The sequence below is a fragment of the Balaenoptera acutorostrata genome, chromosome 10 (genome assembly GCF_949987535.1).
Source record: "Balaenoptera acutorostrata chromosome 10, mBalAcu1.1, whole genome shotgun sequence".
In the NCBI taxonomy this organism is placed as follows: domain Eukaryota; kingdom Metazoa; phylum Chordata; class Mammalia; order Artiodactyla; family Balaenopteridae; genus Balaenoptera; species Balaenoptera acutorostrata.
In genome coordinates, this window is record NC_080073.1 from 37,367,535 (window position 1) to 37,393,346 (window position 25,812).

General features: G+C 41.4%; 1 protein-coding gene across 1 annotated transcript in view; it reads right to left on the reverse strand.

The window, feature by feature from the left end:
- Positions 1-1,440: 1,440 nt before the first annotated feature.
- LOC103005338 (IQ domain-containing protein F2-like) overlaps positions 1,441-25,812 on the reverse strand; it is a 105,584-nt gene continuing 81,212 nt past the window's right edge. The window contains exons 3-5 of the mRNA XM_057555716.1: positions 25,043-25,138; positions 3,552-3,638; positions 1,441-2,798 (exon numbers count right to left, since the gene is read on the reverse strand). Coding sequence (XP_057411699.1) covers positions 2,415-2,798; positions 3,552-3,638; positions 25,043-25,114 — 543 coding nt within the window. The 5' untranslated portion in view covers positions 25,115-25,138 and the 3' untranslated portion in view covers positions 1,441-2,414. The remainder of the gene's footprint in view (positions 2,799-3,551; positions 3,639-25,042; positions 25,139-25,812) is intronic.

Here is a 25,812-nt window from a genome sequence, read left to right on the forward strand (position 1 = left end):
AGCAATTAAAACAAATGAGTACCCACAACATCACAGGTCTCAGACACATTATGCTAAATGAAAGAAGCCAGACTCAAAAGGCTACAAATTATTATTCCTTCTATATGACATTCTGGAAAAGGGAAAACAATACGTACATATCACAGACCAGTGGTTGCTAGGGTTTGGTGGAGAGTAGTGGGTGACCACAAAGGGGCACAAGGGAATTCTACTTTATGTATCTTGAAGCTCAGTTATTAGGTACATATATATTCTATGATATTAAGATATATGATGTTACATATATATTCTATGAATTATTGTGGCTGTTGATAGATATGATAATATTGAGGTTATATTTTTACAAAGGTCTCATCTATTAAAGATATATATTAAAGTATTATGGATTAAGTAGTATGATTTTTGTTGTTTGCCTTTAAAAAATTACGTATTTCAATAAGAAGGGAGTAATTAACTCTGTAGCCTAATGTAGAGAGAATGCATAAGAATGGAGAAATAACCATTGGATTTGGTCAGTTGGAATGTTGGTGATGTTGATGAGTGCAGTGTCAGTGAAGTAAGAGGAGTAGAAGCCTGATTGGAATGGGCTGAAGAGAAAATAGTAAGAACAGAAGTGGAAACAGTGATGGCATGATTTGCTATGAGGAGAAACAGAGAACTGGAAAAGAAATGGATTAAGATCGTATTTTTTAAAGATGGAAGAGGTAGACATTGATAATTTGGATAGTGGGGTTATGAATGCAGGATCAAACACCTTGAGATGGCAGCAGGATAATGGAGGAGTTAACCTTTGACGGGATCAAAGACCCTTCATTTTTTTCAACTGGAGGGAAGGCAGCAAGTGTGGTCCAGACGGAGCTGGGATGGAGAATGAGGTGGTAGGAAGATGGAGGTCCAGTCTGCTTCCATTTCTTCTGTTAAGTGTGTGGTGACATATATCATCATTATGGAGTTCAAGGGGAGAAGTAGAATTGGGCATTTGGAGAGGAGGTGGTATGAATTATTCAATTCAGAAAAAAGAAATGCAAACACACCAGAGAAATTTATTGGGAAATTTGTCCAATGGAGATTTGCAGTCATGAATACGAACCGAGACCATGCCTCATGGTTGTTTTGCTCTAGCCATGCCACTCTTCTGCAGGCACAGAGCAGGTAGATAATTAAGTTCATCCCACACACAATTGCAGAGAGAGGGCCAAGAGAAGTCAAGTTGTTCAGGGGAGAGATTACAATAATTAAGTATAGAATCTGAACTGGGTAAAGAAAGATACAAGGGTTTGTCAGGGGTGATGGCTGTAAAAAAAATTGGTAGGGTCAATAGATTGGAAGACCTTATCACATCTGAAGAAACATCCTATTAGGGGTATTTGAAAGGTGAACTGGAAGGAGAGAATAAAGTAAAAAGAGAATGGAACTCTAGAAAAAGCAATTTGGGCAACAGTACACTGATTGGTAATGGTAAGGTCCAGAGCCACACTATTCAATGGAATAGCCACTAGCCATATGTGGTTATTTAAACATAAATTAATTTAAATAAAATTTAAAATTCAATTCTTTAGTTGCACCAGGGACATTTCAAGTGCTCCACAACCATGTGTGGCTAGTGGCTAGCACATTGGACAGCACTGATACAGAACATTTCCATCATCACAGAAATTGCTACCGAGTATAGCACTGCTTTAGTATGACCATGGGAGTGAGAATGGAGACAAGAGTAGGGATGGGGGTAATATCAGGGGGAGCCCTGTTTGCTACACAGCCCTCAGGGAGAGGAGTTCTGGTAAGGGAATTGTGAAGATGGAGTTGAAGTGCCACGAACTCCTGTTTTCTACCAGTCCCCAGGGTCATCACCTGCTCGTCAGCATGCCCAGTCACATCTGTCACTAAGGCCGGCCTCCTGTCCTTTACCTGGGGCTGCACTGCACTGCTACCAGAAGAGTCAGCCACATGCTGGCCTTTTCACTAGGTGATTGCCAAAGATACCTTGTCTGAGGCATCTGAGATCCCAGTCAATCCCCAACTGCAGGCGGAAAGAGAAGACCCTCACTATCTGTTCTCATGTGCAGAGGTACCCAAAGTCTTCAGGAAGATGTAGCTCACCTGTCTCGCAGATTCCCGGCGAGAAGAAAGGAATGGGGCTGGGGATGGGAACTTGGACTTCTGGCTCTGTTATATTAGATTAGGACCTCGGTTTCTGTTTTGACAACTAAGTAAGTAGCATATGGAATTGTCAGTCCAGAACAGGGTTCATGGGCACAAGGGGAAAACCTCACTAAAGTTCTTTGCCAGGGAGAAGAGGAGGCAGCATGGCTTAAGTCCTAAAATTTCCATTAGCTGGCGGGAGACCATGAGACATACCAGATCAGGTTAGACCTTTACTGAGGACAGGAGACAGTGCCGCTTCTTGCCATCCCTTAGGGGTTGATGATTTCAATGTGGAACTGCAGGTGAGTGGCTGTGACTACACAGTGGCCCCGGAGAAGAGCACAGGTCTGGCAGTTGTGGCATTGCCAGTGGTACTGGATGATGTAAATGGCGTTGAGCACCTGGCAGTATCGCCAGTGGATGCGCCACATACGGACCAAAGACTGGAGCTTGACCACTGCCCTCTCTGTGTGTGCGTAGGAAATCAGGGCTGCCCTCCGCTTCTTCTGCCGCAGCCTGTCCATTGTCATTCTCCACCAGCACTGAATGATCCAGGCCCTGAGGGCTGCGTGTAACAATGTCTGGCGTACTAGGGTGCCACGCCACCAGGCCTGAATCTTCTTGGCTGCTTTTATTCTTTCTTTTATATTTTTCTAGGCAGAGATAAGAGAGACCACTCAGGGAACTTCCTGCCACCAACTTCTAGGATATTCCTGGAAAGGGCCTAGATTCTTTTAACAGTCAGCCCTTCTTTGGAGACTCCAGGGGATTAGCAGGACACTGACTAAGAGGCAGAAGTCCTGGGTGGTGAGTCCTCCTCTGCCAATACGGACACATCACCTTGCCCTCAGGTCATAGCATCCTCCTCTTGACTACCTCACAGGTGCATGGATCAAGAGAAGAACCATTAGTAACTAGGAGGGTGCATTAGGAATGTGAGGGACTTAGGTATACTCTGCCTCTTCAGTGCTTATTGGGTTTGGGAGGTTTGGCCTCATAATGCTTTTGCCTGGTATTCTCTGCTAATTCTAGTCCCATTGGCTGATTTCTTTCTGCCACAACAATGTATTTCAATATGGCGGTGAGTTTTTAACACCCTCATCACATATTCTACTCCCAGCCTCCCCGTACTGTGAACATTCTACTTTCTAATTCAGAGTCCTCACATCTTCATCTCCCAGCTCATGCATTTCTTGATGGCTTTCCTTCTCTCTATTCACTCTTCGTGTCACAGTCAAACCCAGACCCAGAGTTCATGCTGAGAAGGAAGTGGAGGAAAAATAAGCCAGTATTGAATTGACTCCTGATTACTTTAAACTCTGGATCCCTAAGAGGCACAATTCCACACCCTCATGACACTGACATAAATGTTCTGGATATCTTAATTATATGGAGATTTTACCTACCTCTTTTTTCTGCTGCTGCTGCTTCTGCTTCAACCTAATTTCTTCTTCGGAATCCTCAACCACAATTAAAATTAAATTGCCGTCTGTCTGTCATGAGAATTAAACGGGAAATGAATGGATGAGCTAAGAGTACTGTTTCTCTCTATGGCTCTGCACAAAGATACCCCTGCCTCAGCATCCTCTTTTTTCCCAAAAGCTGTGAAGTCCAGAGTGATTCCCACCCACCCTCAAGCCTGCCTAGTGGATATGGCCATGTCTCTTACACAAAATCGAACCCCCATGGCTTGTCTCTAGATGGTTCCTTTATTTCTCCACTTCCCAAGGTCTGACATGAGTAATATGAGGGGGAGAGCTATGAGTTAACAATTGCTTTATGACATCAGGATTAGGATATATGCCACCTAAGTTGAGTCTTCCTCACAAACAAGCTCCATGGGAACTTGTATTACCTGTCCACTTCCCTTCTGTCAGAGACGTATCTGAGCTCAGAGTGGAAAGATAGGGCACTTGGGTGCCGTTCCTCCAGTGAGGCCCATCCACATCCTTTCTCATTATCAGTCACACAGGAGGGCAGGAGGGACCATGGCAGGATAGCTCCATACAGCTCTCTAGTGTCCCCTCAGACTTAGCACTTCCTGTCTTCCCTGGATTCAAGTTTCAGTACCTCAGTGAGCCATAGGAAACTAGAGAGACTAGATGAATCTAGAAAGCAGTAAATTTTTTTAAAAAAAGCTTAAAATTAAATAGAAAACAAAAATGAGTGGTGGAAGATAAATTTAAAAGCTGATATTTTTCAAATTACTGCCTCTGTGCGGGGTCTCAGAGCATGTGAGATTTTTCGTGAGCCCTTTAAGAACAGTCTCTGTTTTCCACAGCCCTCCAGCTTTCCCCCACACAAGCCCCGCTGGACTTCAAAGCCAGAAATTCTGGGGGCTCATCATCCCGGTGCAGGATCCCCAGGCGAAGGAGCCCAGTGTGGGGCTCAGGCCCCTCACTCCTTGGGGAGAACCTCTGTAATCATTATTATCCTTTTGTTTGTGGGTTGTCACCCTGGGGTGTGGGTCTTGACTATACTGACTCCACTCCTCCCACCCATCTCGTTGTGGTTCCTTCTTCATATCTTTAGTTGTGGAAAATCGTTTCTGCCAGTCTTTAGGTCATTCTCATAGATAGTTGCTTTGTAAATAGTTGTAATTTTGGTATTCTTGTGGGAGGAGGTGAGCACAGGGTCTTCCTACTTCACCATCTTGGTCACACCTTCAGATTAGCATTTCTTAATGTTTATTGCCTGAGTTATTTATTACTATGATTATTTCTAAGCAGAGAATTTCTTTTTTAAAAAATTTTTATTGGAGTATAGTTGATTTACAATGTTGTGTTACTTTCAGGTGTACAGCAAAGTGAATCAGTTATACATATATATATACCCACTCCTTTTTTTTTTTTAAGATTCTTTTCCCATATAGGCCATCACAGAGTATTGAGTAGAGTTCCCTGTGCTATGCAGTAGGTCCTTATTATCTATTTTATATATAGTCGTGTGTATATGTCAGTCCCAATCTCCCAATTTATCCTCCCCTCCCCCTTATCCCCTGGTAACCATAAGTTTGTTTTCTACATCTGTGACTTTTACCCCCTTTTTTTAAGATTCCACATATAAGGGATATCATATGATATTTGTCTTTCTGTGTCTGACTTACTTCACTCAGTATGACAATCTCTAGGTCCATCCATGTTGCTGCAAATTGCATTATTTTGTTTTTTTTATGGCTGAATAATATTCCATTGTATATATGTACCATATCTTCTTTATCCATTCCTCTGTTGATGGACATTTAGGTTGCTTCCATGTCCTCGCTATTGTAAACAGTACTGCAATGAACAGTTGCGTGCATGTATCTTTTTTTTTTTTTAAAGATTTTTTTGATGTGGACCATTGTTAAAGTCTTTATTGAATTTGTTACAATATTGCTTCTGTTTTATGTTTTGGTTTTTTGGCTGCGAGGCATGTGGGATCTTAGTTCCCTGACCAGGGATCAAACCCACACCCCCTACATTGGAAGGCAAAGTCTTAACCACTCAACCGCCAGGGAAGTCCTTGCATGTATCTTTTTGAACTATGGTTTTCTCCAGGTATATGCCTAGGTGTGGGATTGCTGGGTCATATGGTAGTTCTATTTTTAGTTTTTTAAGGAAAATCCATACTGTTCTCCATAGTGGCTGCACCAATTTACATTCCCACCAAAAGTGTAGGAGGGTTCTCTTTTCTCCACACCCTCTCCAGCATTTATTGTTCATAGATTTTTTGATGATGGTCATTCTGACTGGTGTGAGGTGATACCTCATTGTAGTTTTGATTTGCATTCCTCTAATAATTAGTGATGTTGAGCAGCCTTTCATGTGCTTTTTGGCCACCTGTATGTCTTCTTTGTAGAAATGTCTATTTAGATCTTCCGCCCATTTTTTGATTGGGTTACTTGTTTTTTTGATATTAAGCTGCACAAGTTGTTTGTATATTTTGGAGATTAATCCCTTGTTGGTTGCTTCATTTGCAAATATTTTCTCCCATTCTGAAGGTTGTCTTTTTGTTTTGTTTATGCTTTCCTTTGCTGTGCAAAAGATTTTAAGTTTAATTAGATGCCATTTATTTTTTTTTGTTTTTTATTTTCATCACTCTAGGAGGTGGATCAAAAAAGATCTTGCTGTGATTTATGTCAAAGAGTGTTCTGCCTATGTTCTCCTCTAAAAGTATTATAGTGTCCGGCCTTACATTTAGGCCTTTAATCCATTTTGAGTTTATTTTTGTGTATGGTGTAGGGAGTGTTCTAATTTCATTCTTTTACATGTAGCTGTCTTATTTTCCCAGCACCACTTATTGAAGAAACTGCCTTTTCTCCATGGTATATTCTTGCCTCCTTTGTCATAGATTAGGTGACCAAAGGTGTATGGGTTTATCTCTGGGCTTTCCATCCTGTTCCATTGATCTATATTTCTGTTTTTGTGCCTGTACCATACTGGTTTGATTACTGTAGCTTCATAGTATACTCTGAAGTCAGGGAGCCTGATTCCTCCAGTTCCATTTTTCTTTCTCAAGATTGCTTTGGCTATTTGGGGTCTTTTTTGTTTCCATACAAATTGTAAAATTTTTTTGTTCTAATTCTGTGAAAAATGCCACTGGTAATTTGATAGGGATTGCACTGAATCTGTAGATTGCTTTGGGTAGTATAGTCATTTTCACAATATTGATTCTTCCAATCCAAGAACATGGTATATCTCTCCATCTGTTTGTGTCATCTTTGATTTCTTTCGTCAGTGTCTTATACTTTTCTGAGTACAGGTCTTTTGTCTCCTTAAGTAGGTTTATTCCTAGGTATTTTATTGTTTTTGTTGTGATGGTAAATGGGAGTGTTTCCTTAATTTCTCTTTCAGATTTTTCATCATTAGTGTATAGGAATGCAAGAGATTTCTGTGCATTAATTTTGTACCCTGCAACTTTCCCAAATTCATTGATTAGCTCTAGTAGTTTTCTGGTGGCATTTTTAGGATTCTCTATGTATAGTATCATGTCATCTGCAAACAGTGACAGTTTTACTTCTTCATTTCCAATTTGGATTCCTTTTATTTCTTTTTCTTCTCTGATTGCCGTGGCTATGACTTCCAAAACTATGTTGAATAATAGTGGTGAGAGTGGACATCCTTGTCTTGTTCCTGATCTTAAAGGAAATGCTTTCAGTTTTTCACCATTGAGAATGATGTTTGCTGTGGGTTTGTTGTATATGGCCTTTATTATGTTGAGGTAGGTTCCCTCTATGCCCACTTTCTGGAGAGTTTTTTATCATACATGGGTGTTGAATTTTGTTAAAAGCTTTTTCTGCATCTATGGAGATGATCATATGGTTTTTATTCTTCAATTTGTTAATATGGTGTATCACATTGATTGATTTGCATATATTGAAGAATCCTTGCATCCCTGGGATAAATCCCACTTGATCATGGGGTATGATCCTTTTGATGTGTTGCTGGATTCTGTTTGCTAGTATTTTGTTGAGAATTTTTGTGTCTATGTTTGTCAGTGATATTGGCCTGTAATTTTCTTTTTTTGTGATATCTTTGTCTGGTTTTGGTATCAGTGTGATAGTGGTCTCGTAGAATGAGCTTGGGAGTGTTCCTTTCTCTGCAATTTTTTGGAAGAGTTTGAGAAGGATAGGTGCTAGCTCTTCTCTAAATGTTTGATAGAATTCACCTGTGAAGCCATCTGGTCCTGGACTTTTGTTTGTTGGAAGATTTTTAATCACAGTTTCAATTTCATTACTTGTGATTGGTCTGTTCATATTTTCTATTTCTTCCTGGTTCAATCTTGGAAGGCTGTACCTTTCTAAGAATTTGTCCATTTCTTCCAGGTTGTCCATTTTATTGGCATATAATTGCTTGTAGTAGTCTCTTATGATCCTTTGTATTTCTGTGGTGTCAGTTGTAACTTCTTTTTCATTTTTAATTTTATTGATTTGAGTCCTCTCCCTTCTTTTCTTGATGAGTATGGCTAAAGGTTTATCAATTTTGTTTATCTTATGAAAGAACCAGCTTTTAGTTTCACGAATCTTTTTTTTTTATTGTTTTCTTTGTCTCTTTCATTTATTTCTGCTCTGATCTTTATGATTTCTTTCCTTCTACTAACTTTGGGTTTTGTTTGTTCTTCTTTCTCTAGTTCCTTTAGGTGTAAGGTTAGGTTATTTATTTGACATTTTCTTGTTTCTTGAGGTAAGATTGTATTGCTGTAAAGTTCCCTCTTAGAACTGCTTTTGCTGCATCCCATAGGTTTTGGGTCATCGTGTTTTCATTGTCATGTGTTTCTACGTATTTTTTATTTCCTCTTTGATTTCTTCAGTGATCCATTGGTTATTTAGTAGCATACTGTTTAGCTTCCATGTGTTTGTGTTTTTTACAGTTTTTTTTCACTGTAATTGATTTCTAATCTCATAGCATTGGGGTTGGAAAAGATGCATGATATGATTTCAATTTTCTTAAATTTACTGAGGTTTGATTTGTGACCCAAGATGTGATCTATCCAGGAGAATGTTCTGTGTGCACTTGAGAAGAAAGTGTATTCTGCTGCTTTCGGATGGAATGTCCTATAAATATCAATTAAGTCTATCTGGTCTAACTAAATGTAAGGCCAGACACTATAAAACTCTTAGATGAAAACATAGGCAGAACACTCTATGACATAAATCACAGCAAGATCCTTTTTGACCCACTTCCTAGAGAAATGGAAATAAAAACAAAAGTAAACAAATGGGACCTAGTGAAACTTAAAACCTTTTGCAAAGCAAAGGAAAACCTAAACAAGACGAAAAGACAACCCTCAGAATGGGAGAAAATATTTGCAATTGAAGAAACTGACAAAAGATTAATCTCCAAAATTTAGAAGCAGCTCATGCAGCTCAATATCAAAAAAACAAACAACCCAATCCAAAAATGGGCAGAAGACCTAAATAGACATTTCTCCAAAGAAGATATACAGATTGCCGACAAATACATGAAAGGATGCTCAACATCAGTAATCATTAGAGAAATGCAAATCGAAACTACAATGAGGTTATCACCTCACTCCAGTCAGAATGGCCATCATCAAAAAATCTACAAACAATACAATCCTGCAGCCTGTGGAACGAAAACCACATTAACAGAAAGATAGACAAGATGAAAAGGCAGAGGGCTATGTACCAGATGAAGGAACAAGAAAAAACCCCAGAAAAACAACTAAATGAAGTTGAGATAGGCAACCTTCCAGAAAAAGAATTCAGAAAAATGATAGTGAAGATGATCCGGGACCTTGGAAAAAGAATGGAGGCAAAGATTGAGAAGATGCAAGAAATGTTTAACAAAGACCTAGAAGAATTAAAGAACAAACAAACAGAGATGACCAATACAATAACTGAAATGAAAAATACACTAGAGAGAATCAATAGCAGAATAACGAAGGCAGAAGAACGGATAAGTGACCTGGAAGAAAGAATGGTGGAATTCACTGCCATGGAACAGAATAAAGAAAAAACAATGAAAAGAAATGAAGACAGCCTAAGAGACCTCTGGGACAACATTAAATGCAACAACATTCGCGCTATAGGGGTCCCAGAAGGAGAAGAGAGAGAAAAAGGACCCGAGAAAATATTTGAAGAGATTATAGTCGAAAACTTCCCTAACATGGGAAAGGAAATAGCCACCCAAGTCCAGGAAGCACAGAGAGTCCCATACAGGATAAACCCAAGGAGAAACACGCCGAAACCCATACTAATCAAAGTGGCAGAAATTAAAGACAAAGAAAAATGACTGAAAGCAGCAAGGGAAAAATGACAAATAACATACAAGGGAACTCCCATAAGGTTAACAGCTGATTTCTCAGCAGAAACTCTACAAGGCAGAAGGGAGTGGCATGACATATTTAAAGTGATGAAAGGGAACAACCTACAGCCAAGATTACTCTACCCAGCAAGGATCTCATTCAGATTCAATGGAGAAATCAAAAGCTTTACAGACAAGCAAAAGCTAAGAGAATTCAGCACCACCAAACCAGCTCTACAACAAATGCTAAAGGAACTTCTCTAAGTGGGAAACACAAGAGAAGAAAAGGACCTACAAAAACAAACCCAAAACAATTAAGAAAATGGTCATAGGAACATACATATCGATAATTACCTTAAATGTGAATGGATTAAATGCTCCACACAAAAGACACAGGCTCGCTGAATGGATACAAAAACAAGGCCCATATATATGCTGTCTACAAGAGACCCACTTCAGACCTAGGGACACATTCAGACTGAAAGTGAGGGGATGGAAAAAGATATTCCATGCAAATGGAAATCAAAAGAAAGCTGGAGTAGCAATACTCATATCAGATAAAATAGACTTTAAAATACAGAATGTTTCAAGAGACAAGGAAGGACACTACATAATGATCAAAGGATCAATCCAAGAAGAAGATATAAAAATTATAAATATTTATGCACGCAACATAGGAACACCTCAATACATAAGGCAACTGCTAACAGCTATAAAAGAGGAAATTGACAGTAACATAATAATAGTGGGGGACTTTAACACCTCACTTACACCAATGGACAGATCATCCAAACAGAAAATTCATAAGGAAACACAAGCTTTAAATGACACAATAGACCAGACAGATTTAATTGATATTTATAGGACATTCCATCCCAAAACAGATTACACTTTCTTCTCAAGTGCGCATGGAACATTCTCCAGGAGAGATTACATCTTGGGTCACAAATCAAGTCTCAGTAAATTTAAGAAAATTGAAATCATACCAAGTACCTTTTCTGATCACAACGCTATGAGATTAGAAATCAATTACAGGGAAAAAAAACCATAAAAAACACAAACACATGGAGGCTAAACAATATGTTACTAAATAACCAAGAGATCACTGAAGAAATCAAAGCAGAAATCAAAAAATACCTAGAGACAAATGACAATGAAAACACGACGATCCAAAACCTATGGGATGCAGCAAAAACAGTTCTAAGAGGGAAGTTTATAGCAATACAAGCTTACCTCAAGAAACAAGAAAAATCTCAAACAATCTAACCTTACACCAAAAGGAACTAGAGAAAGAAGAACAAACAAAACCCAAAGTTAGCAGAAGGAAAGAAATCATAAAGATCAGAGCAGAAATAAATGAAATAGAAACAAAGAAAACAATAGCAAAGATCAATAAAACTAAAAGTTGGTTCTTTGAGAAGATAAACAAAATTGATAAACCATTAGCCAGACTCATCAAGAAAAAGAGGGAGAGGACTCAAATCAATAAAATTAGAAATGAAAAAGGAGAAGTTACAACAGACACCGCAGAAATACAAAGCATCCTAAGAGACTACTACAAGCAACTCTATGCCAATAAAATGGACAACCTGGAAGAAATGGACAAATTCTTAGAAAGGTGTAACCTTCTAAGACTGAACCAGGAAGAAATAGAAAATATGAACAGACCAATCACAAGTAATGAAATTGAAACTGTGATTAAAAATCTTCCAACAAACAAAAGTCCAGGACAACATGGCTTCACAGGTGAATTCTATCAAACATTTAGAGAAGAGTTAACACCCATCCTTCTCAAACTCTTCCAAAAAATTGCAGAGGAAGGAACACTCCCAAACTCATTCTATGAGGCCACCATCACCCTGATACCAAAACCAGTCAAAGATACTAAAAAAAAAAGAAAATTAAAGACCAATATCACTGATGAATATAGATGCAAAAATCCTCAACAAAATACTACCAAACAGAATCCAGCAACACATTAAAAGGATCATACACCACGATCAAGTGGGATTTATCCCAGGGATGCAAGGATTCTTCAATATATGCAAATCAATCAATATGATACACCATATTAACAAACTGAAGAATAAAAACCATATGATCATCTCCATAGATGCAGAAAATGCTTTTGACAAAATTCAACACCCATATATGATAAAAACTCTCCAGAAAGTGGGCAAAGAGGGAACCTACCTCAACATAATAAAGGTTATATATGACAAACCCACAGCAAACATCATTCTCAATGGTGAAAAACTGAAAGCATTTCCTCTAAGATCAGGAACAAGACAAGGATGTCCACTCTCACCACTATTATTCAACATAGTTTTGGAAGTCATAGCCACGGCAATCAGAGAAGAAAAAGAAATAAAAGGAATCCAAATTGGAAATGAAGAAGTAAAACTGTCACTGTTTGCAGATGACATGATACTATACATAGAGAATCCTAAAAATGCCACCAGAAAACTACTAGAGCTAATCAATGAATTTGGGAAAGTTGCAGGGTACAAAATTAATGCACAGAAATCTCTTGCATTCCTATACATTAATGATGAAAAATCTGAAAGAGAAATTAAGGAAACACTCCCATTTACCACTGCAACAAAAAGAATAAAATACCTAGGAATAAACCTACCTAGGGAGACAAAAGACCTGTATGCAAAAAACTATAAGACACTGATGAAAGAAATTAAAGATGATACAAACAAAGAAATACACCATGTTCTTGGATTGGAAGAATCAATATTGTGAAAATGACTACACTACCCAAAGCAAACTACAGATTCAATGCAATCCCTATCAAATTAGCAATGGCATTTTTTTTTACAGAACTAGAACAAAAAATCTTAAAATCTGTATGGAGACACAAAAGACCCCGAACAGCCAAAGCAGCCTTGAGGGGAAAAAACAGAGCTGGAGGAATCAGACTCCCTGACTTCAGACTATACTACAAAGCTACAGTAATCAAGACAATATGGTACTGGCACAAAAGAGAAATATAGATCAATGGAACAGGATAGAAAGCCCAGAGATAAACCCACGCACCTATGGTCAACTAATCTATGACAAAGGAGGCAAGGATATATAACAGAGAAAAGACAGTCTCTTCAATAAGTGGTGCTGGGAAAGCTGGACAGCTACATGTAAAATAATGAAATTCGAACATTCCCTGACACCATACACAAAAATAAACTCAAAATGGATTAGAGACCTAAATGTGAGACCGGACACTATAAAACTCTTAGAGGAAAACATAGGCAGAACACTCTTTGACATAAATCACAGCAAGATCTTTTTTGATCCACCTCCTAGAGAAATGGAAATAAAAACAAAAATAAACAAATGGGACCTAATGAAACTTAAAAGCTTTTGCAAAGCAAAGGAAACTACAAACAAGATGAAAAGACAACCCTCAGAATGGGAGAAAATATTTGCAAACAAATCAACAGACAAAGGATTAATCTCCAAAATATATAAACAGCTCGTGCAGCTCAATATTAAAAAAACAAACAACCCAATCCAAAAATGGGCAGAAGACCTAAATAGCCATTTCTCCAAGAAGACATACAGATGGCCAAGAAGCACATGAAAAGCTGCTCAACATCACTAATTATTAGAGAAATGCAAATTAAAACTATAATGAGATATCAGCTCACACCAGTTAGAATGGGCATCATTAGAAAATCTACAAACAACAAATGCTGGAGAGGGTGTGGAGAAAAGGGAACCCTCTTGCACTGTTGATGGGAATGTAAATTGATACAGCCACTACGGAGAACAGTATGGAGGTTCTTTAAAAAACTAAAAATAGAATTACTATATGACCCAGTAATCCCACTACTGGGCATATACCAAGAGAAAACCATAATTCAAAATGACACACACATCCCAATGTTCATTGCAGTACTGTTTACAATAGCCAGGTCATGGAAGCATCCTAAATGCCCATCGACAGACAAATGGATAAAGAAGATGTGGTACATATATATACAATGGAATATTACTCGGCCATAGAAAGGAACAAAATTGGGTCATTTGTAGAGATGTGGTTGAATCTAGAGACTGTCATACAGAGTAAGTCAGAAAGAGAAAAACAAATATCGTATATTAATGCATATATGTGGAACCTAGAAAAATGGTACAGATGAACCAGTTTGCAGGGCAGAAATTGAGACACAGATGTAGAGGACAAATGTATGGACACCAAGGGGGGAAAGCAGTGGGGTGTGGTGGTGGTGGTGGTGTGATGAATTGGGAGATTGGGATTGACATGTATACACTAATATGTATAAAATGGATAACTAATAAGAACCTGCTGTATAAAAAAGCAAATAAAATAAATTCAAAAGTTCAAAAAAAACCCTATAAAAAATCTACAAACAATAAATGCTGGAGAGGGTGTGGAGAAAAGGGAACCCTCTTGCACTGTTGGTGGGAATGTAAATTGATACAGCCACTATGGAGAACAGTATGGAGTTTCCTTAAAAAACTAAAAGTAGAACTACCATATGACCCAGCAATCCCACTACTGGGCATATACCCTGAGAAAACCATAGTTCAAAGAGAGACATGTACCACAATGTTCATTGCAGCACTATTTACAATAGCCAGGACATGGAAGCAGCCTAAGTGTCTATCAACAGATGAATGGATAAAGAAGATGTGGCACATATATACAGTGGGATATTATTACTCAGCCATAAAAAGAAACGAAACTGAGTTATTTGTTGTGAGCTGGATGGACCTAGAGTCTGTCATACAGAGTGAAGTAAGTCAGAAAGAGAAAAACAAATATCATATGCTAACACATATATATGGAATCTAAAAAAAAATGGTTCTGATGAATTAGGGGCAGGACGGGACTAAAGACGCAGATGTAGAGAATGGAGTTGAGGACACGGGGAGGGGGAAGGGTAAGCTGGGATGAAGTGAGAGAGTGGCATGGACAGATATACACTACCAAATGTAAAATAGATAGCTAGTGGGAAGCAGCCACATAGCACAGGGAGATCAACTCGGTGCTTTGTGACCACCTAGAGGGGTGGGATAGGGAGGGTGGGAGGGAGACACAAGAGGGAGGAGATGGGGATATATGTATATGTATAGCTGATTCACTATGTTATAAAGCAGAAACTAACACACCATTGCAAAGCAATTATATACCAATAAAGTTGTTAAAAAAATGTCTATCTGGTCTAATGTGTCATTTAAGGCCTGTGTTCCTCTATTAATTTTATGTCTGGATGATCTGTCCATTGATGAAAGTGGGGTGTTAAAGTCCCCCACTATTATTGTGCTACTGTCGATTTCTCCTTTATGGCTGTTAGTATTTGTCTTATATATTGAGGTGCTCTTATGCTGGGTGCATATATATTTACAATTGTTATACCTTCTTCTTGGATTGATCCTTGATCATTGTGTAGTTTCCTTCTTTGTCTCTCATAACAGTCTTTATTTTAAAGTCTATTTTGTCTTATACGGGTATTGCTACTCTCATTTTGTTTTGATTTTCATTTGCATGGAATACCTTTTTCCATCCCCTCACTTTCAGTCTCTATGTGGCCCTAGGTCTGAAATGGGTCTATTGTAGACAGCATATATATGGGTCTTGTTTCAGTATCCATTCAGCTGGTCTATGTCTTTTGGTTGGAGCATTTAATCCATTTGCATTTAAGGTAGTTATCGATATGTATGTTCCTAGTGCCATTTTCTTAACTGTTTTGGGTTTGTTTTTGTAGGTCTTTTTTTCCCCCTTCCTCTTTTGTTCTCTTCTCTTGTGTTTCTTGTCTAGAGAAGTTCCTTTAGCATTTGTTGTAAAGCTGGTTTGGTGGTGCTGAATTCTTTTAACTTTTGCTTGTCTGGAAAGCTTTTGGTTTCTCCTTCGAATCTGAATGAGAGCCTTGGTGGGTAGAGTATTCTTGGTTGTAGGTTTTTCCCTTTCATCGTTTTAAATATATCCTGCCATTCTCTTCTGGCTTGAAGAGTTTCTGCTGAAAAATCAGCTGATAGCCTTATGGGGATTCCCTTGTATATTATTTGTTACTTTTCCCTTGTTGCTTTTAATAGTTTTTCTTTGTATTTAATTTTTGTTAGTTTTATTGATATGTGTCTCAGAGAATTCCTCCTTGGGTTTATCCTGTATGGGACTCTCTGCATTTCCTGGACTTTGGTGACTATGTCCTTTCCCATGTTAGAGAAATTTTTGACTATAATCTCTTCAAATACTTTCTCAGGCCATTTCTCTTTTTCTTCTTCTTCTGGGATCCCTATAATTTGAATGTTAGTGCATTTAATGTTGTCCCAGAGGTCTCTGAGACTGTCCTCATTTCTTCTTTTTTTTTTTTTTTATGTTTAAAAAAAAATTTGGCCACACTGCACAGCTTGTGGGATCTTAGTTCCCAAACCAGGCCCTCAGCAATGAAAGCATGGCATCCTAACCACTCAACCACCAGGGAATTCCCTCTTTTGTCTTTATCCTGTTCCATGGCAGAGATTTCCACCATTCTGCCTTCCAGGTCACTTATCCGTTCTTTTGCTTCAGTTATTCTGCTATTGATTCCTTCTAGTGTATTTTTCATTTCAGTTATTGCTCATCTCTGTTTGCTTGTTCTTTAGTTCTTCTAGGTCTTTGTTAAAATTTTCTTGTATCTTCGCTATCCATGCCTCCATTCTTTTTCTGAGATCTTGGATCATCTTTACTATCATCACTCTGAATTCTTTTTCAGGTAGATTGCTTATCTTCTCTTCACTTAGTTGTTTTTGTAGGTTTTTATCTTGCTCCTTCGTCTGCAACATATTTGTCATCTCATTTTGTCAAACTTACTGTGTTTGTGGTCTCCCTTTCACAGGCTGCAGAATTGTACTTCCTCTTGCTTCTGGTGTCTGCCCCCTTGGTGGGTGAGGTTGGTCCAGAGGCTTGTGCCATTTTCCCCTTGATAGGGAGTTTGATTGGTGTTGTGGTGATCAGAGCCTGCCCTAGAAATTGAGCGGGGCCTCCCCTTTGCTCTGTGGTTGTCACTGACCTGTCAGGGATGGGGTCTGCTCCCTAGCTGTTTGCGTAGAGGCCCAAAGATCTGTTTCTTAGCTGTGATTCTGATCTGCAGTGCGAGGTATGTGGGACTGGAGCAGTCCCACTGGGAGAGAAGTCACTGTGTATTCCTCCTCTGAAGCTGTTTACCTGTGAGTATGCTCTGTTGTATCCCCTTCTGCCCATTGTGAGGGCTCACAAAGTATATTGTTGGCACTGCTCTCAGTCCCACCTTAACTGTGGGTACGCCGGCGATCAGCCCTGTTGACTATCAAGTGTCATTTTCACCCGGCCACCGGCACAGGTCCACTGAAGTCAGGTCCTAGGACTGCAGTAGTTGTGCACCTGGACCTGCTGTGGGAGCTAAGGAGGCAGCTCAAACTCTGGTCTGGCCCAACCCCCATGAGTACATGCCCACAGAGCCCACAGTTGCTAAAGCCAGACCCGTCGCAGCTGCAAGAGCACTTGTCCTTTCGGATGTTTCACAGACACTGAATTAGGGAAGGCATCAGTGGAGGTGTAACTCCGCAGTTTGTGCAGCAGCAAGGAGAAATTTTAGCTCTTCTTCCTTAGTCACACAGCCCCTGGGGATCAGCTGTGGTTTCAGCCCCTCCTCTGGGTGGATTTCCTAGTGGGGGTAGTTATCCACATCCTCCTGGGACAGCAGAGCTGGTCCTGACACCCACTGGTGAATTTCCTAGTAGCGAGAGCTATCCGTGCCCTCCTGGGACAGTGGGGTAGGTCCTGTGGCCCGTTGACAGAATTCCTAGTTTCAGGAGCTGTCCACACCCTTCCAGGTCAGCAGGGGCGGGTTCTGTTACCCGCTGGCAGAATTCCTAGTTTTGGGAGCTGTCCGCGCGCTCCTGGGTCAGTAGGGGTGGGGCCTGTTGTCTGCCTGCGGGTCTGGAAGAGGCAGCCAGTGCCCACCTCTGGAGCCCAAGATGGCGGTGGCTACTCGCACCTGCCCCCAGAACTCCTGTAGGCGGTGTGCTGTTGCCTGGGAGCGCTCACAGGGATATAAGTTCTTATGGTGTTCCCTCTCCTCTTCTCATGCGCCTCCCAATAATGGTCCCTTGCCTCTCTGGTGGGCCCAGGCTTCTTCCTAGTACACCCTCAGTTGCTGTGGCCCAACCTGTTCAGGCTCTTTCTGCACCTAACCCTGGTCCTCTCTCTGGGACTGAGCTTAGGAGTCTGGTTTTAGGGTTCGAGTCCTGGTCCGGGAAGATCCCACATGCCATGGAGCAACTAAGCCTGTGCACCACACTACTGAGCCTGCGCGCCACAACTACTGAAGCCCGCACACCTAGAGTCCGTGCTCCACAACAAGAGAAGCCACCAAAATGAGAAGCCCGTGCACCGCAATGAAGAGTAGCCCCCGCTCACCGCAACTAGAGAAAGCCCATGCGCAGCAACGAAGACCCAATGCAGCCAAAAATAAATTAATTAATTAAAAAAAACACACACAGAAATGGTGAGTGGGGCCCAGCAATCTGCTTTAATGAGACTCTCCACATCATTGGGACTGCTGATAAAGTTCGAAAAACATTGCCCTATTTCCCTCTTAGGTTCAACACCCACGATAGGATCTCTTCATGAGAAGATTGACCACTTTCTTCAGGGGGCAGAGCTAAGAGGTTATCTTGAAGTGAAAGTTACCACAGACATGCTTTGCATAAGTGGACTGGAGAGCAAGGGAAGGACCTGACTAGTTCATCTATTCTCCTCATGCAGTTGTTTCATGAATGGCTGATGATTGCCCATGGTTTCCTCCTGCTGACTTGTTAAACTAGGCAAATGATAAAATGCCATATTGGTTCACAGGTGACCAATCCATGATTAGATTCACACTCAGGCCATTCTAATTCTAGATGATTAGCTGATTTATTCATTATTCCACAGCACTTCTCTTTTTTACCACACTACACAGCATTACAAGAATGTTCTGATCTTCTGGGTGCATTAAGTGAGAGATAATCCTATGTTTATTGTAAGAATTTCCTAGGCATACCTTCTGCCAAGTTTCTAACTCAAAAACCAATTTTTGAAAACCCATTCCGGAAAAGCAACTTACGTAAAATTCAATCTCCTTTAAGTGTTTCTTAATTTGCAGAGATCTCCTACTCCTTTCCTACTCCTTTGCTATCTGTCTTATTAGCAAGCCAACATCAGTGAGAATGGAGGTTTATTGGCTCACAAAGGTAAGAATTCCCATAGTATAGTGGGTGGTAGCCTCAGGCATGGCTGGGTCCAGAGGCCCAAAGGAATCCTTAGGACTTAGTCCCTCTCTTTCCATCTTTTGGTTCTACTTTCCTCTGTGTTGGCTCCATTCTCAGCAAGCTATTTCCATGTGGTGTCCCCCAGCAGCTCTGGTTTCATAATTCTTACAGTCATCAATCCTAGTAGTTCCACCACGGCACCAGAACTAAGTTCCAGTGGCTTGGCTTGCATCATGTGCATATCCCTGAACCAATCACTGTGGCCATATACATAAATTATTCCAACATTCCTCTAAGTAGTTGTACATCCTAGGCTGGTGCCTCCATCACCCAGGAGCAATCATGTGGGTGCCCTGCATGGGAATTCTCCACCCATCCTTGTGGAGCTTCTAGGGATGAGGGGTAATCAGGGCTCAGAAGAGCAGAGCTGTGTCTGAGGATGGACAGGTTAAAGAAAATGATCTCTGCCAGCAATTTACGGATCAGAAAATCCCGTGAGTTAGAGAAACAGCTACAAGGAGACATGACATTATAAGAGTTGATAGAGGAAGGCAGAGACTGAGGGAGAAAGATACTGGGGAACATAAAGAGATAATTATAATTACAGTGAAAGACAAGATTATGAAGGACAGACAGAGAGGGAGACACAGAGACAGCAATGAAGACCAACAAAGTTAGAGAACAGTATGCCCAGATGAATGGAGACACAATAACAGCTCCTCCTTCCACCACCCAGCACACACACACACAGACACACACACACGCACACGCACACACACACACACACAGAGAAACACCGCCAGAGAGAAATAAAAATTCAAAGAGGCTGAGAAAGACATGTCTTTTGGGTATGAGGGATTTGGGGTGGTTGATGAGAGAACCATTTATTCAGGGATGGTGGGACAGTTGTTTCTAGGGAGAAAGATTTGAGTCATGGTAAAGCCACAAATCCAGGGCCTGGATAGAACTGTGTATTCATTCATTACCTAAATATTTACTGAAACAACAAAAAGACAACCACAACCCAATTAAAAATTTTTTTCAAAACTTGAATAGAATTTTCTTCTAGAGAAGATACACAAATGACCAACAAGCACATTGAGATGCCCAACATCACTCATCATAAGAGAAATGCAAAAGAAAACACAATGAGACACCACTTCACACTCACTAGGATGGCTAGAATATTCTTTAAAGGAAAATAACAAGAGTTGGCAAGGATATAGAAATATTGGAACACTTGTATATTACTGATGGGATGTAAAATGCGGTAGCTACTAAGTATTTATAGTGGCATTATTTACAACAGCCAAAAGGTGCAGACAGTCCAAATACGTATCAAGAGTGGATAAACAAAATGTAGCGTATCCATACAATGGGTATATACTTTACTATAAAAAGTAATGAAGTACTGATGCATGGCTACAACGTGGATGAACCTTGAAAACATCATGTTAAGTGAAAGAAACCAGACACAAAATATCGCATGATTCCACACTAGGTAAATCTATGGAGACAGAATGCAGATTGGTGGCTGCCCGTGGCTGGAGGAGCAGGTACTGGGGAGTGATTGCTTTTTGGGTATGGGGTTTCTTTTAGGACAATAAAAATATTTTAGAAATTGATATACATAATAGTGGTTGCTTAACACTCTGAATGTACTAAATGCCACTGAATATTATGTGGTTAATATAAAAATGGTTACGTGGATTTCACTTATTTGTGCAACGTGATGGTCAGTCAGGTGAGGCCACATGAGAATAGGAGAGCACAGGAAACAAGGTTTACTGTGCTTACAGATGCTGGAGAAGAGGTCACCACCTCATGTCACACAGGGTCAGAGGAGAAGCATCAGGTACTGGGCAAGTGGCAGAAGACAGGGGTGAGAAAAGAACTTTTGCCATGGTCTTTCTTGAAGTAGGAAAGACAAGGTTGGGCAGGGTAAACAGTTCAGGATTGGCTAGTTTGAGTAATTCAGGTGGGCTCTACGTTATAGGGGTGGTCCCCAGATGCCCGGTACCTGGACCTTGGATCTGGAATCTGGACCTGCGATGATTAAGGCACTGGAATATTGCCCTCTGGGGGTGCACAGGCCCGAGAGAGGAGGTAAGGCTCTGGATTGGTTGGTTTGCAAATCGTAGGCATGCTCCAGGCTGAGTCCTTTGCCATCTCAAAGAATTGGCCAGCCCTGGGAGGGGTAGTCTACCCAAGCCAGAAAGGAATGTTCAAAAATGATGTCAAAATGTCATAATATACAGAAAGTTAAAATGTATAGCCAATAACATATTGAAAGAGAGAGAGAGGGAGAGAGAACCAACTGTTCTAGATCCTGGGAACACAGCACTGAACCCAGAGTCCCTGCTCTTTTGGAGCTCACCTCTCGTGGGGGAGGGGACAGAAAACAGAGAGGTAAGATAACCTTGGTAGGGATGAGGACTGAAATAGGAAAGCAGAGTCAGGAGCTAGAGTATACAGTAGTGGGTGGGAAAGCTATTTCAATAAGGTGATCAAATCAAAGGAGGCCTCCCTGGAAGGAACATGGAGCAGAGACAAACCTGAATGGAGTGAGGGCTCCACCTGCAAGAAGACAATCCAAGGAAAGGTGGCAGCAAGAGCAAAGTGCTGCGATGGGAGGGTGCTGGGTTTTTTTGATATTAGCAGAGCCGCCAGGGAGGGCATTGAGAGAGTGAGATGGCCAAGGCCAGACTGTGTGGGCTTATGTAGTCCCCAGGCGGGTGGGGGCATTTTGGAATTGAATGGTCTAAATTGAATGAGAATGCTCTTGGATTGGAAGAATTAACATTGTTAAAATGGCCATGCTACCCAAAACAATCTACAGATTTAACTCAATCCCTATCAAATTACTCATGACATTTTTCACAGAACTAGAGCAAATAATCCTAAAATTTATATGGAATTATAAAAGACCCAGGATTGCCAAAGCAATCCTGAGGAAAAAGAACAAAGCAGGAAGCATAACCCTGCCAGACTTCAGACAATACTACAAAGCTACAATAATCAAAACAACATGGTAGGGCTTCCCTGGTGGCGCAGTGGTTGAGAATCTGCCTGCCAATGCAGGGGACATGGGTTCGAGCCCTGGTCTGGGAAGATCCCACATGCCGTGGAGCAACTGGGCCCGTGAGCCACAATTACTGAGCCTGCACGTCTGGAGCCTGTGCTCTGCAACAAGAGAGGCCACGATAGTGAGAGGCTCGCGCACCGCGATGAAGAGTGGCCCCCACTCGCCGCAACTGGAGAAAGCCCTCACACAGAAACGAAGACCCAACACAGCCAAAAATAAAAATAATAAATAAATAATAAATAAAAAATTAAAAAAAAACCAAAAAAAACAAAAACCAACATGGTATTGACACAAAAACAGACCTATGGAGCAAGGGAACAGAATAGAGAACCCAGAAATAAACCCATACACCTAAGGTCAATTAATCTTTGACAAAGTAGGCAAGAATATATAAGGGGGAAAAGACAGTCTCTTCAGCAAGCAGTGTTGAGAAAGTTGCACAGCCCATGTAAATCAACGAAGTTTGAACACACCCTCACACCATACACAAAAATAAACTCCAAATGGCTAAAGACTTAAATATAAGACACGACACCATAAAACTCTTAGAATGGAACATAGGTAAAACGTTCTCTGTACCACTGTTTTCTTAGGTCAGTCTCCCCAGGCAATAGAAATAAAAGCAAAAATAAACAAATGGGACCTAATCAAACTTACAATCTTTTGCACAGCAAAGGAAACCATGAGCAAAATGAAATCACAACCATACACCACACTATGAAGGAGTTTCCCTGGAGCTGGCTGGCTTGGCAGCTTTGCAACTTCATGTCTCTTACCCATGGCAGACATTACTAATCAACCACAGACCCCGCTCATCCTGCACCTGGCTCTTAGAATCCTCCTTCATATGGGACCCCAGACAACCTCAGAGCTGACCTGTGAGATGCCCAATATCTGCCATCATTTACCTTGACGCTTCACTGAGATAAGGACCTCTTGAAGCTTTTCTGACAGAGATCTTGTGACACAGTGTTGGAGCCGACCTGATCAATTCTTTATTGGGAAGGGGATGCAGTCTCTAATCCGACAGATCTGTGATCCCAGAGAGACCTCAAGCTCAAGTCCTAGCTAGCTTGCTGTGAGGTCATAGCTGCCCTGGAAAAAGCCACGGTTTTGACATGTATGCCAGCGCCAGTAGACCTGGATGATGTGGGAAGCATGGAGCAAACGGCAGTAACAAAGGTGGATGCGCCACATGCGACCAGGACTGTAGCCTGACCACTGCCCATTTTTGCCGAGCATAATACTCCAGTGCAGCCTGCCGCTTCTTCTCCAGCAGCTCTGCCAGCTTCTGTTTCCACCAGTACTGAATGATACACAGTCTGAGTGCCGCGTGCAGCAGCGTCTGGCGCACCAGGGTGCCCCGCCACCAGGCCTGAATCTTTATGGTTTTCTGCTCTTCGCCTCCCTTTTGAGGGAGGGCCTTCAGGAAAAAGAAGGGACACTCAGGAAATGTTCCCGGCCCACCTGAGCCCTGGTGTGAGCCAGAAAGGGGTCCTGATCCTTTAACAACAATGGCACCTTCCTCAGAAGTTTGTGGGCACTGGGCAGGCCACTGGCTGGAGCCTGAAGACCAGACAGGTGTCCTGTCTCTGCCACTCTTGGTTAACAGACACATCACAGTTAAACTCTTGAGTCTCAGGGTCCTCAAATGTAACATGGGGCACAACTGCCCTAGCTGTCACCTGGTTCCTTGGACCTGGTTGGCCAGTCTAGAACAAGAACACCACGATCTATGGGTCAAAGGGTTATTCTGTTGTGCCTGGGCCTGACCACCTACCTGGGAAGCATATCACTTCCCTTCAGACCTCACTCACAGGCTGGAGAAGGGGCATTCTTTGCTCTTCTTTCATGCCTGACTCCAGCTCCAATGCACGACCTGCTGTCTCCCTCTGTCAAGTCACAGGATTAGAAGTTTGGGACTTCCCTGGTGGTGCAGTGGTTAAGACTCCACCTGCCAATGCAGGGCACACGAGTTCGAGCCCTGGTCCGGGAAGATCCCACATGCCGCAGAGCAACTAAGCCCGTGTGCCACAAGTACTGAGCCTGTGCTCTAGAGCCCGTGCTCCACAATGAGAGAAGCCACCACAATGAGAAGCCTGCGCACCACAATGAAGAGTAGCCCCTGCTCGCCGCAACTACAGAAAGCCCGAGCGCAGCAACAGAGACCCAACACAGCCAAAAATAAATAAATAAATAAATAAATAAATTTATTAAAAAAAAAAAAAGAAGTTTGTCTGCCCCACACAGTTTGGCACCTTTCTCATTTATTCCTCACTTTCACTTCTTTTGGTTCTCACATCTTGAACTTCAGTTAACACACATACATGTACTCATGTAAACACACACACGCTCCCACTCGGTTCTAGACTTGGGTTTCCCTGTAGTTGACTCTGCATCCCCCAAACACAGCCCTCCCACCCCGCTCCCCAACTTGGCATAGTCTGGTTCCCAATTGCCAGGGTTTCTTCTCCCTACAACCAAGTCTCCGTATCTCAGTCACACCCACCTTTCTCAGACTGAGAAGGAACTAGGACAAAAGGACAACCAGGGATGAGTCAATTCCTATTCATTCCAGTTCTGGATAGGACAACCACTCATCATGGTTGGCCTGGGACACTCTCAGTTCATGATTGTTGCTCCTGAGCAATAACTCATAGCACTATCTTTCACTCACAAATGTATCCGTTTTGGATGACAAATTCCCTGATCATCCCATGCTATGGACCATAGCAAAGACAACCATGACTCCTGGCTGACTTTGTTTAGACATGTTGCAGGTTGGGGTGCCCCTCAACTTTGAGGCTTTCTATCGGCTTACCTTTGGTGGAGGGGATGGAAGGGGTGAAGGTGGAGGCTCTTTTCTCTTTGTCTTTTTTTCTTTTTTGTTCATCAGTGGGGTTTCATCAACATTCTTCTGTAATCAGAGTTTAGAGGGGAAAGATATGGGTAGGTTGTTCTTTGTAAAATTCTGTGCCGAGTCCACCACATACTTTAACCTCCTGCCTTGCCCAAAGACCCTAGATGTAGGCTGTGTATCCTTAATCAAATGTGCAAATCCACCTTCCCCTTCCTGCAACTTTGGGTAGACTGGCTCTCTCTTATGCAACATCAAATGCCCATGACTTGGAAATAGATGGTTCAAATTCCTCAGGTCTGCGATCCCCTAAATTTCCCAGAGTTAGGAGGTAGATGCTTCTATCGCTCTGAGGGCTGTACTCTTCCTTGAGATCCATACAAGTTGTTGTATATATCAGTAGTTTATTTCATTTTTAAAAATAAATTTATTTATTTATTTATTTATGGCTGTGTTGGGTCTTTGTTGCTGCATGTGGGCTTTCTCTACTTTTGGAGAGTGGGTGCTACTCTTCATTGCAGTGCGCGGGCTTCTCATTGCGGTGGCTTCTCTTGTTGTGGAGCACAGGCTCTAGGCATGCGGGCTTCAGTAGTTGTGGCACGTGGGCTCACTAGTTGTGGGTCGCGTGATCTAGAGCGCAGGCTCAGTAGTTGTGGCGCACAGGCTTAGTTGCTCCATGGCATGTGGGATCTTCCTGGACCAGGGCTCGAACCTGTGTCCCCTGCATTGGCAGG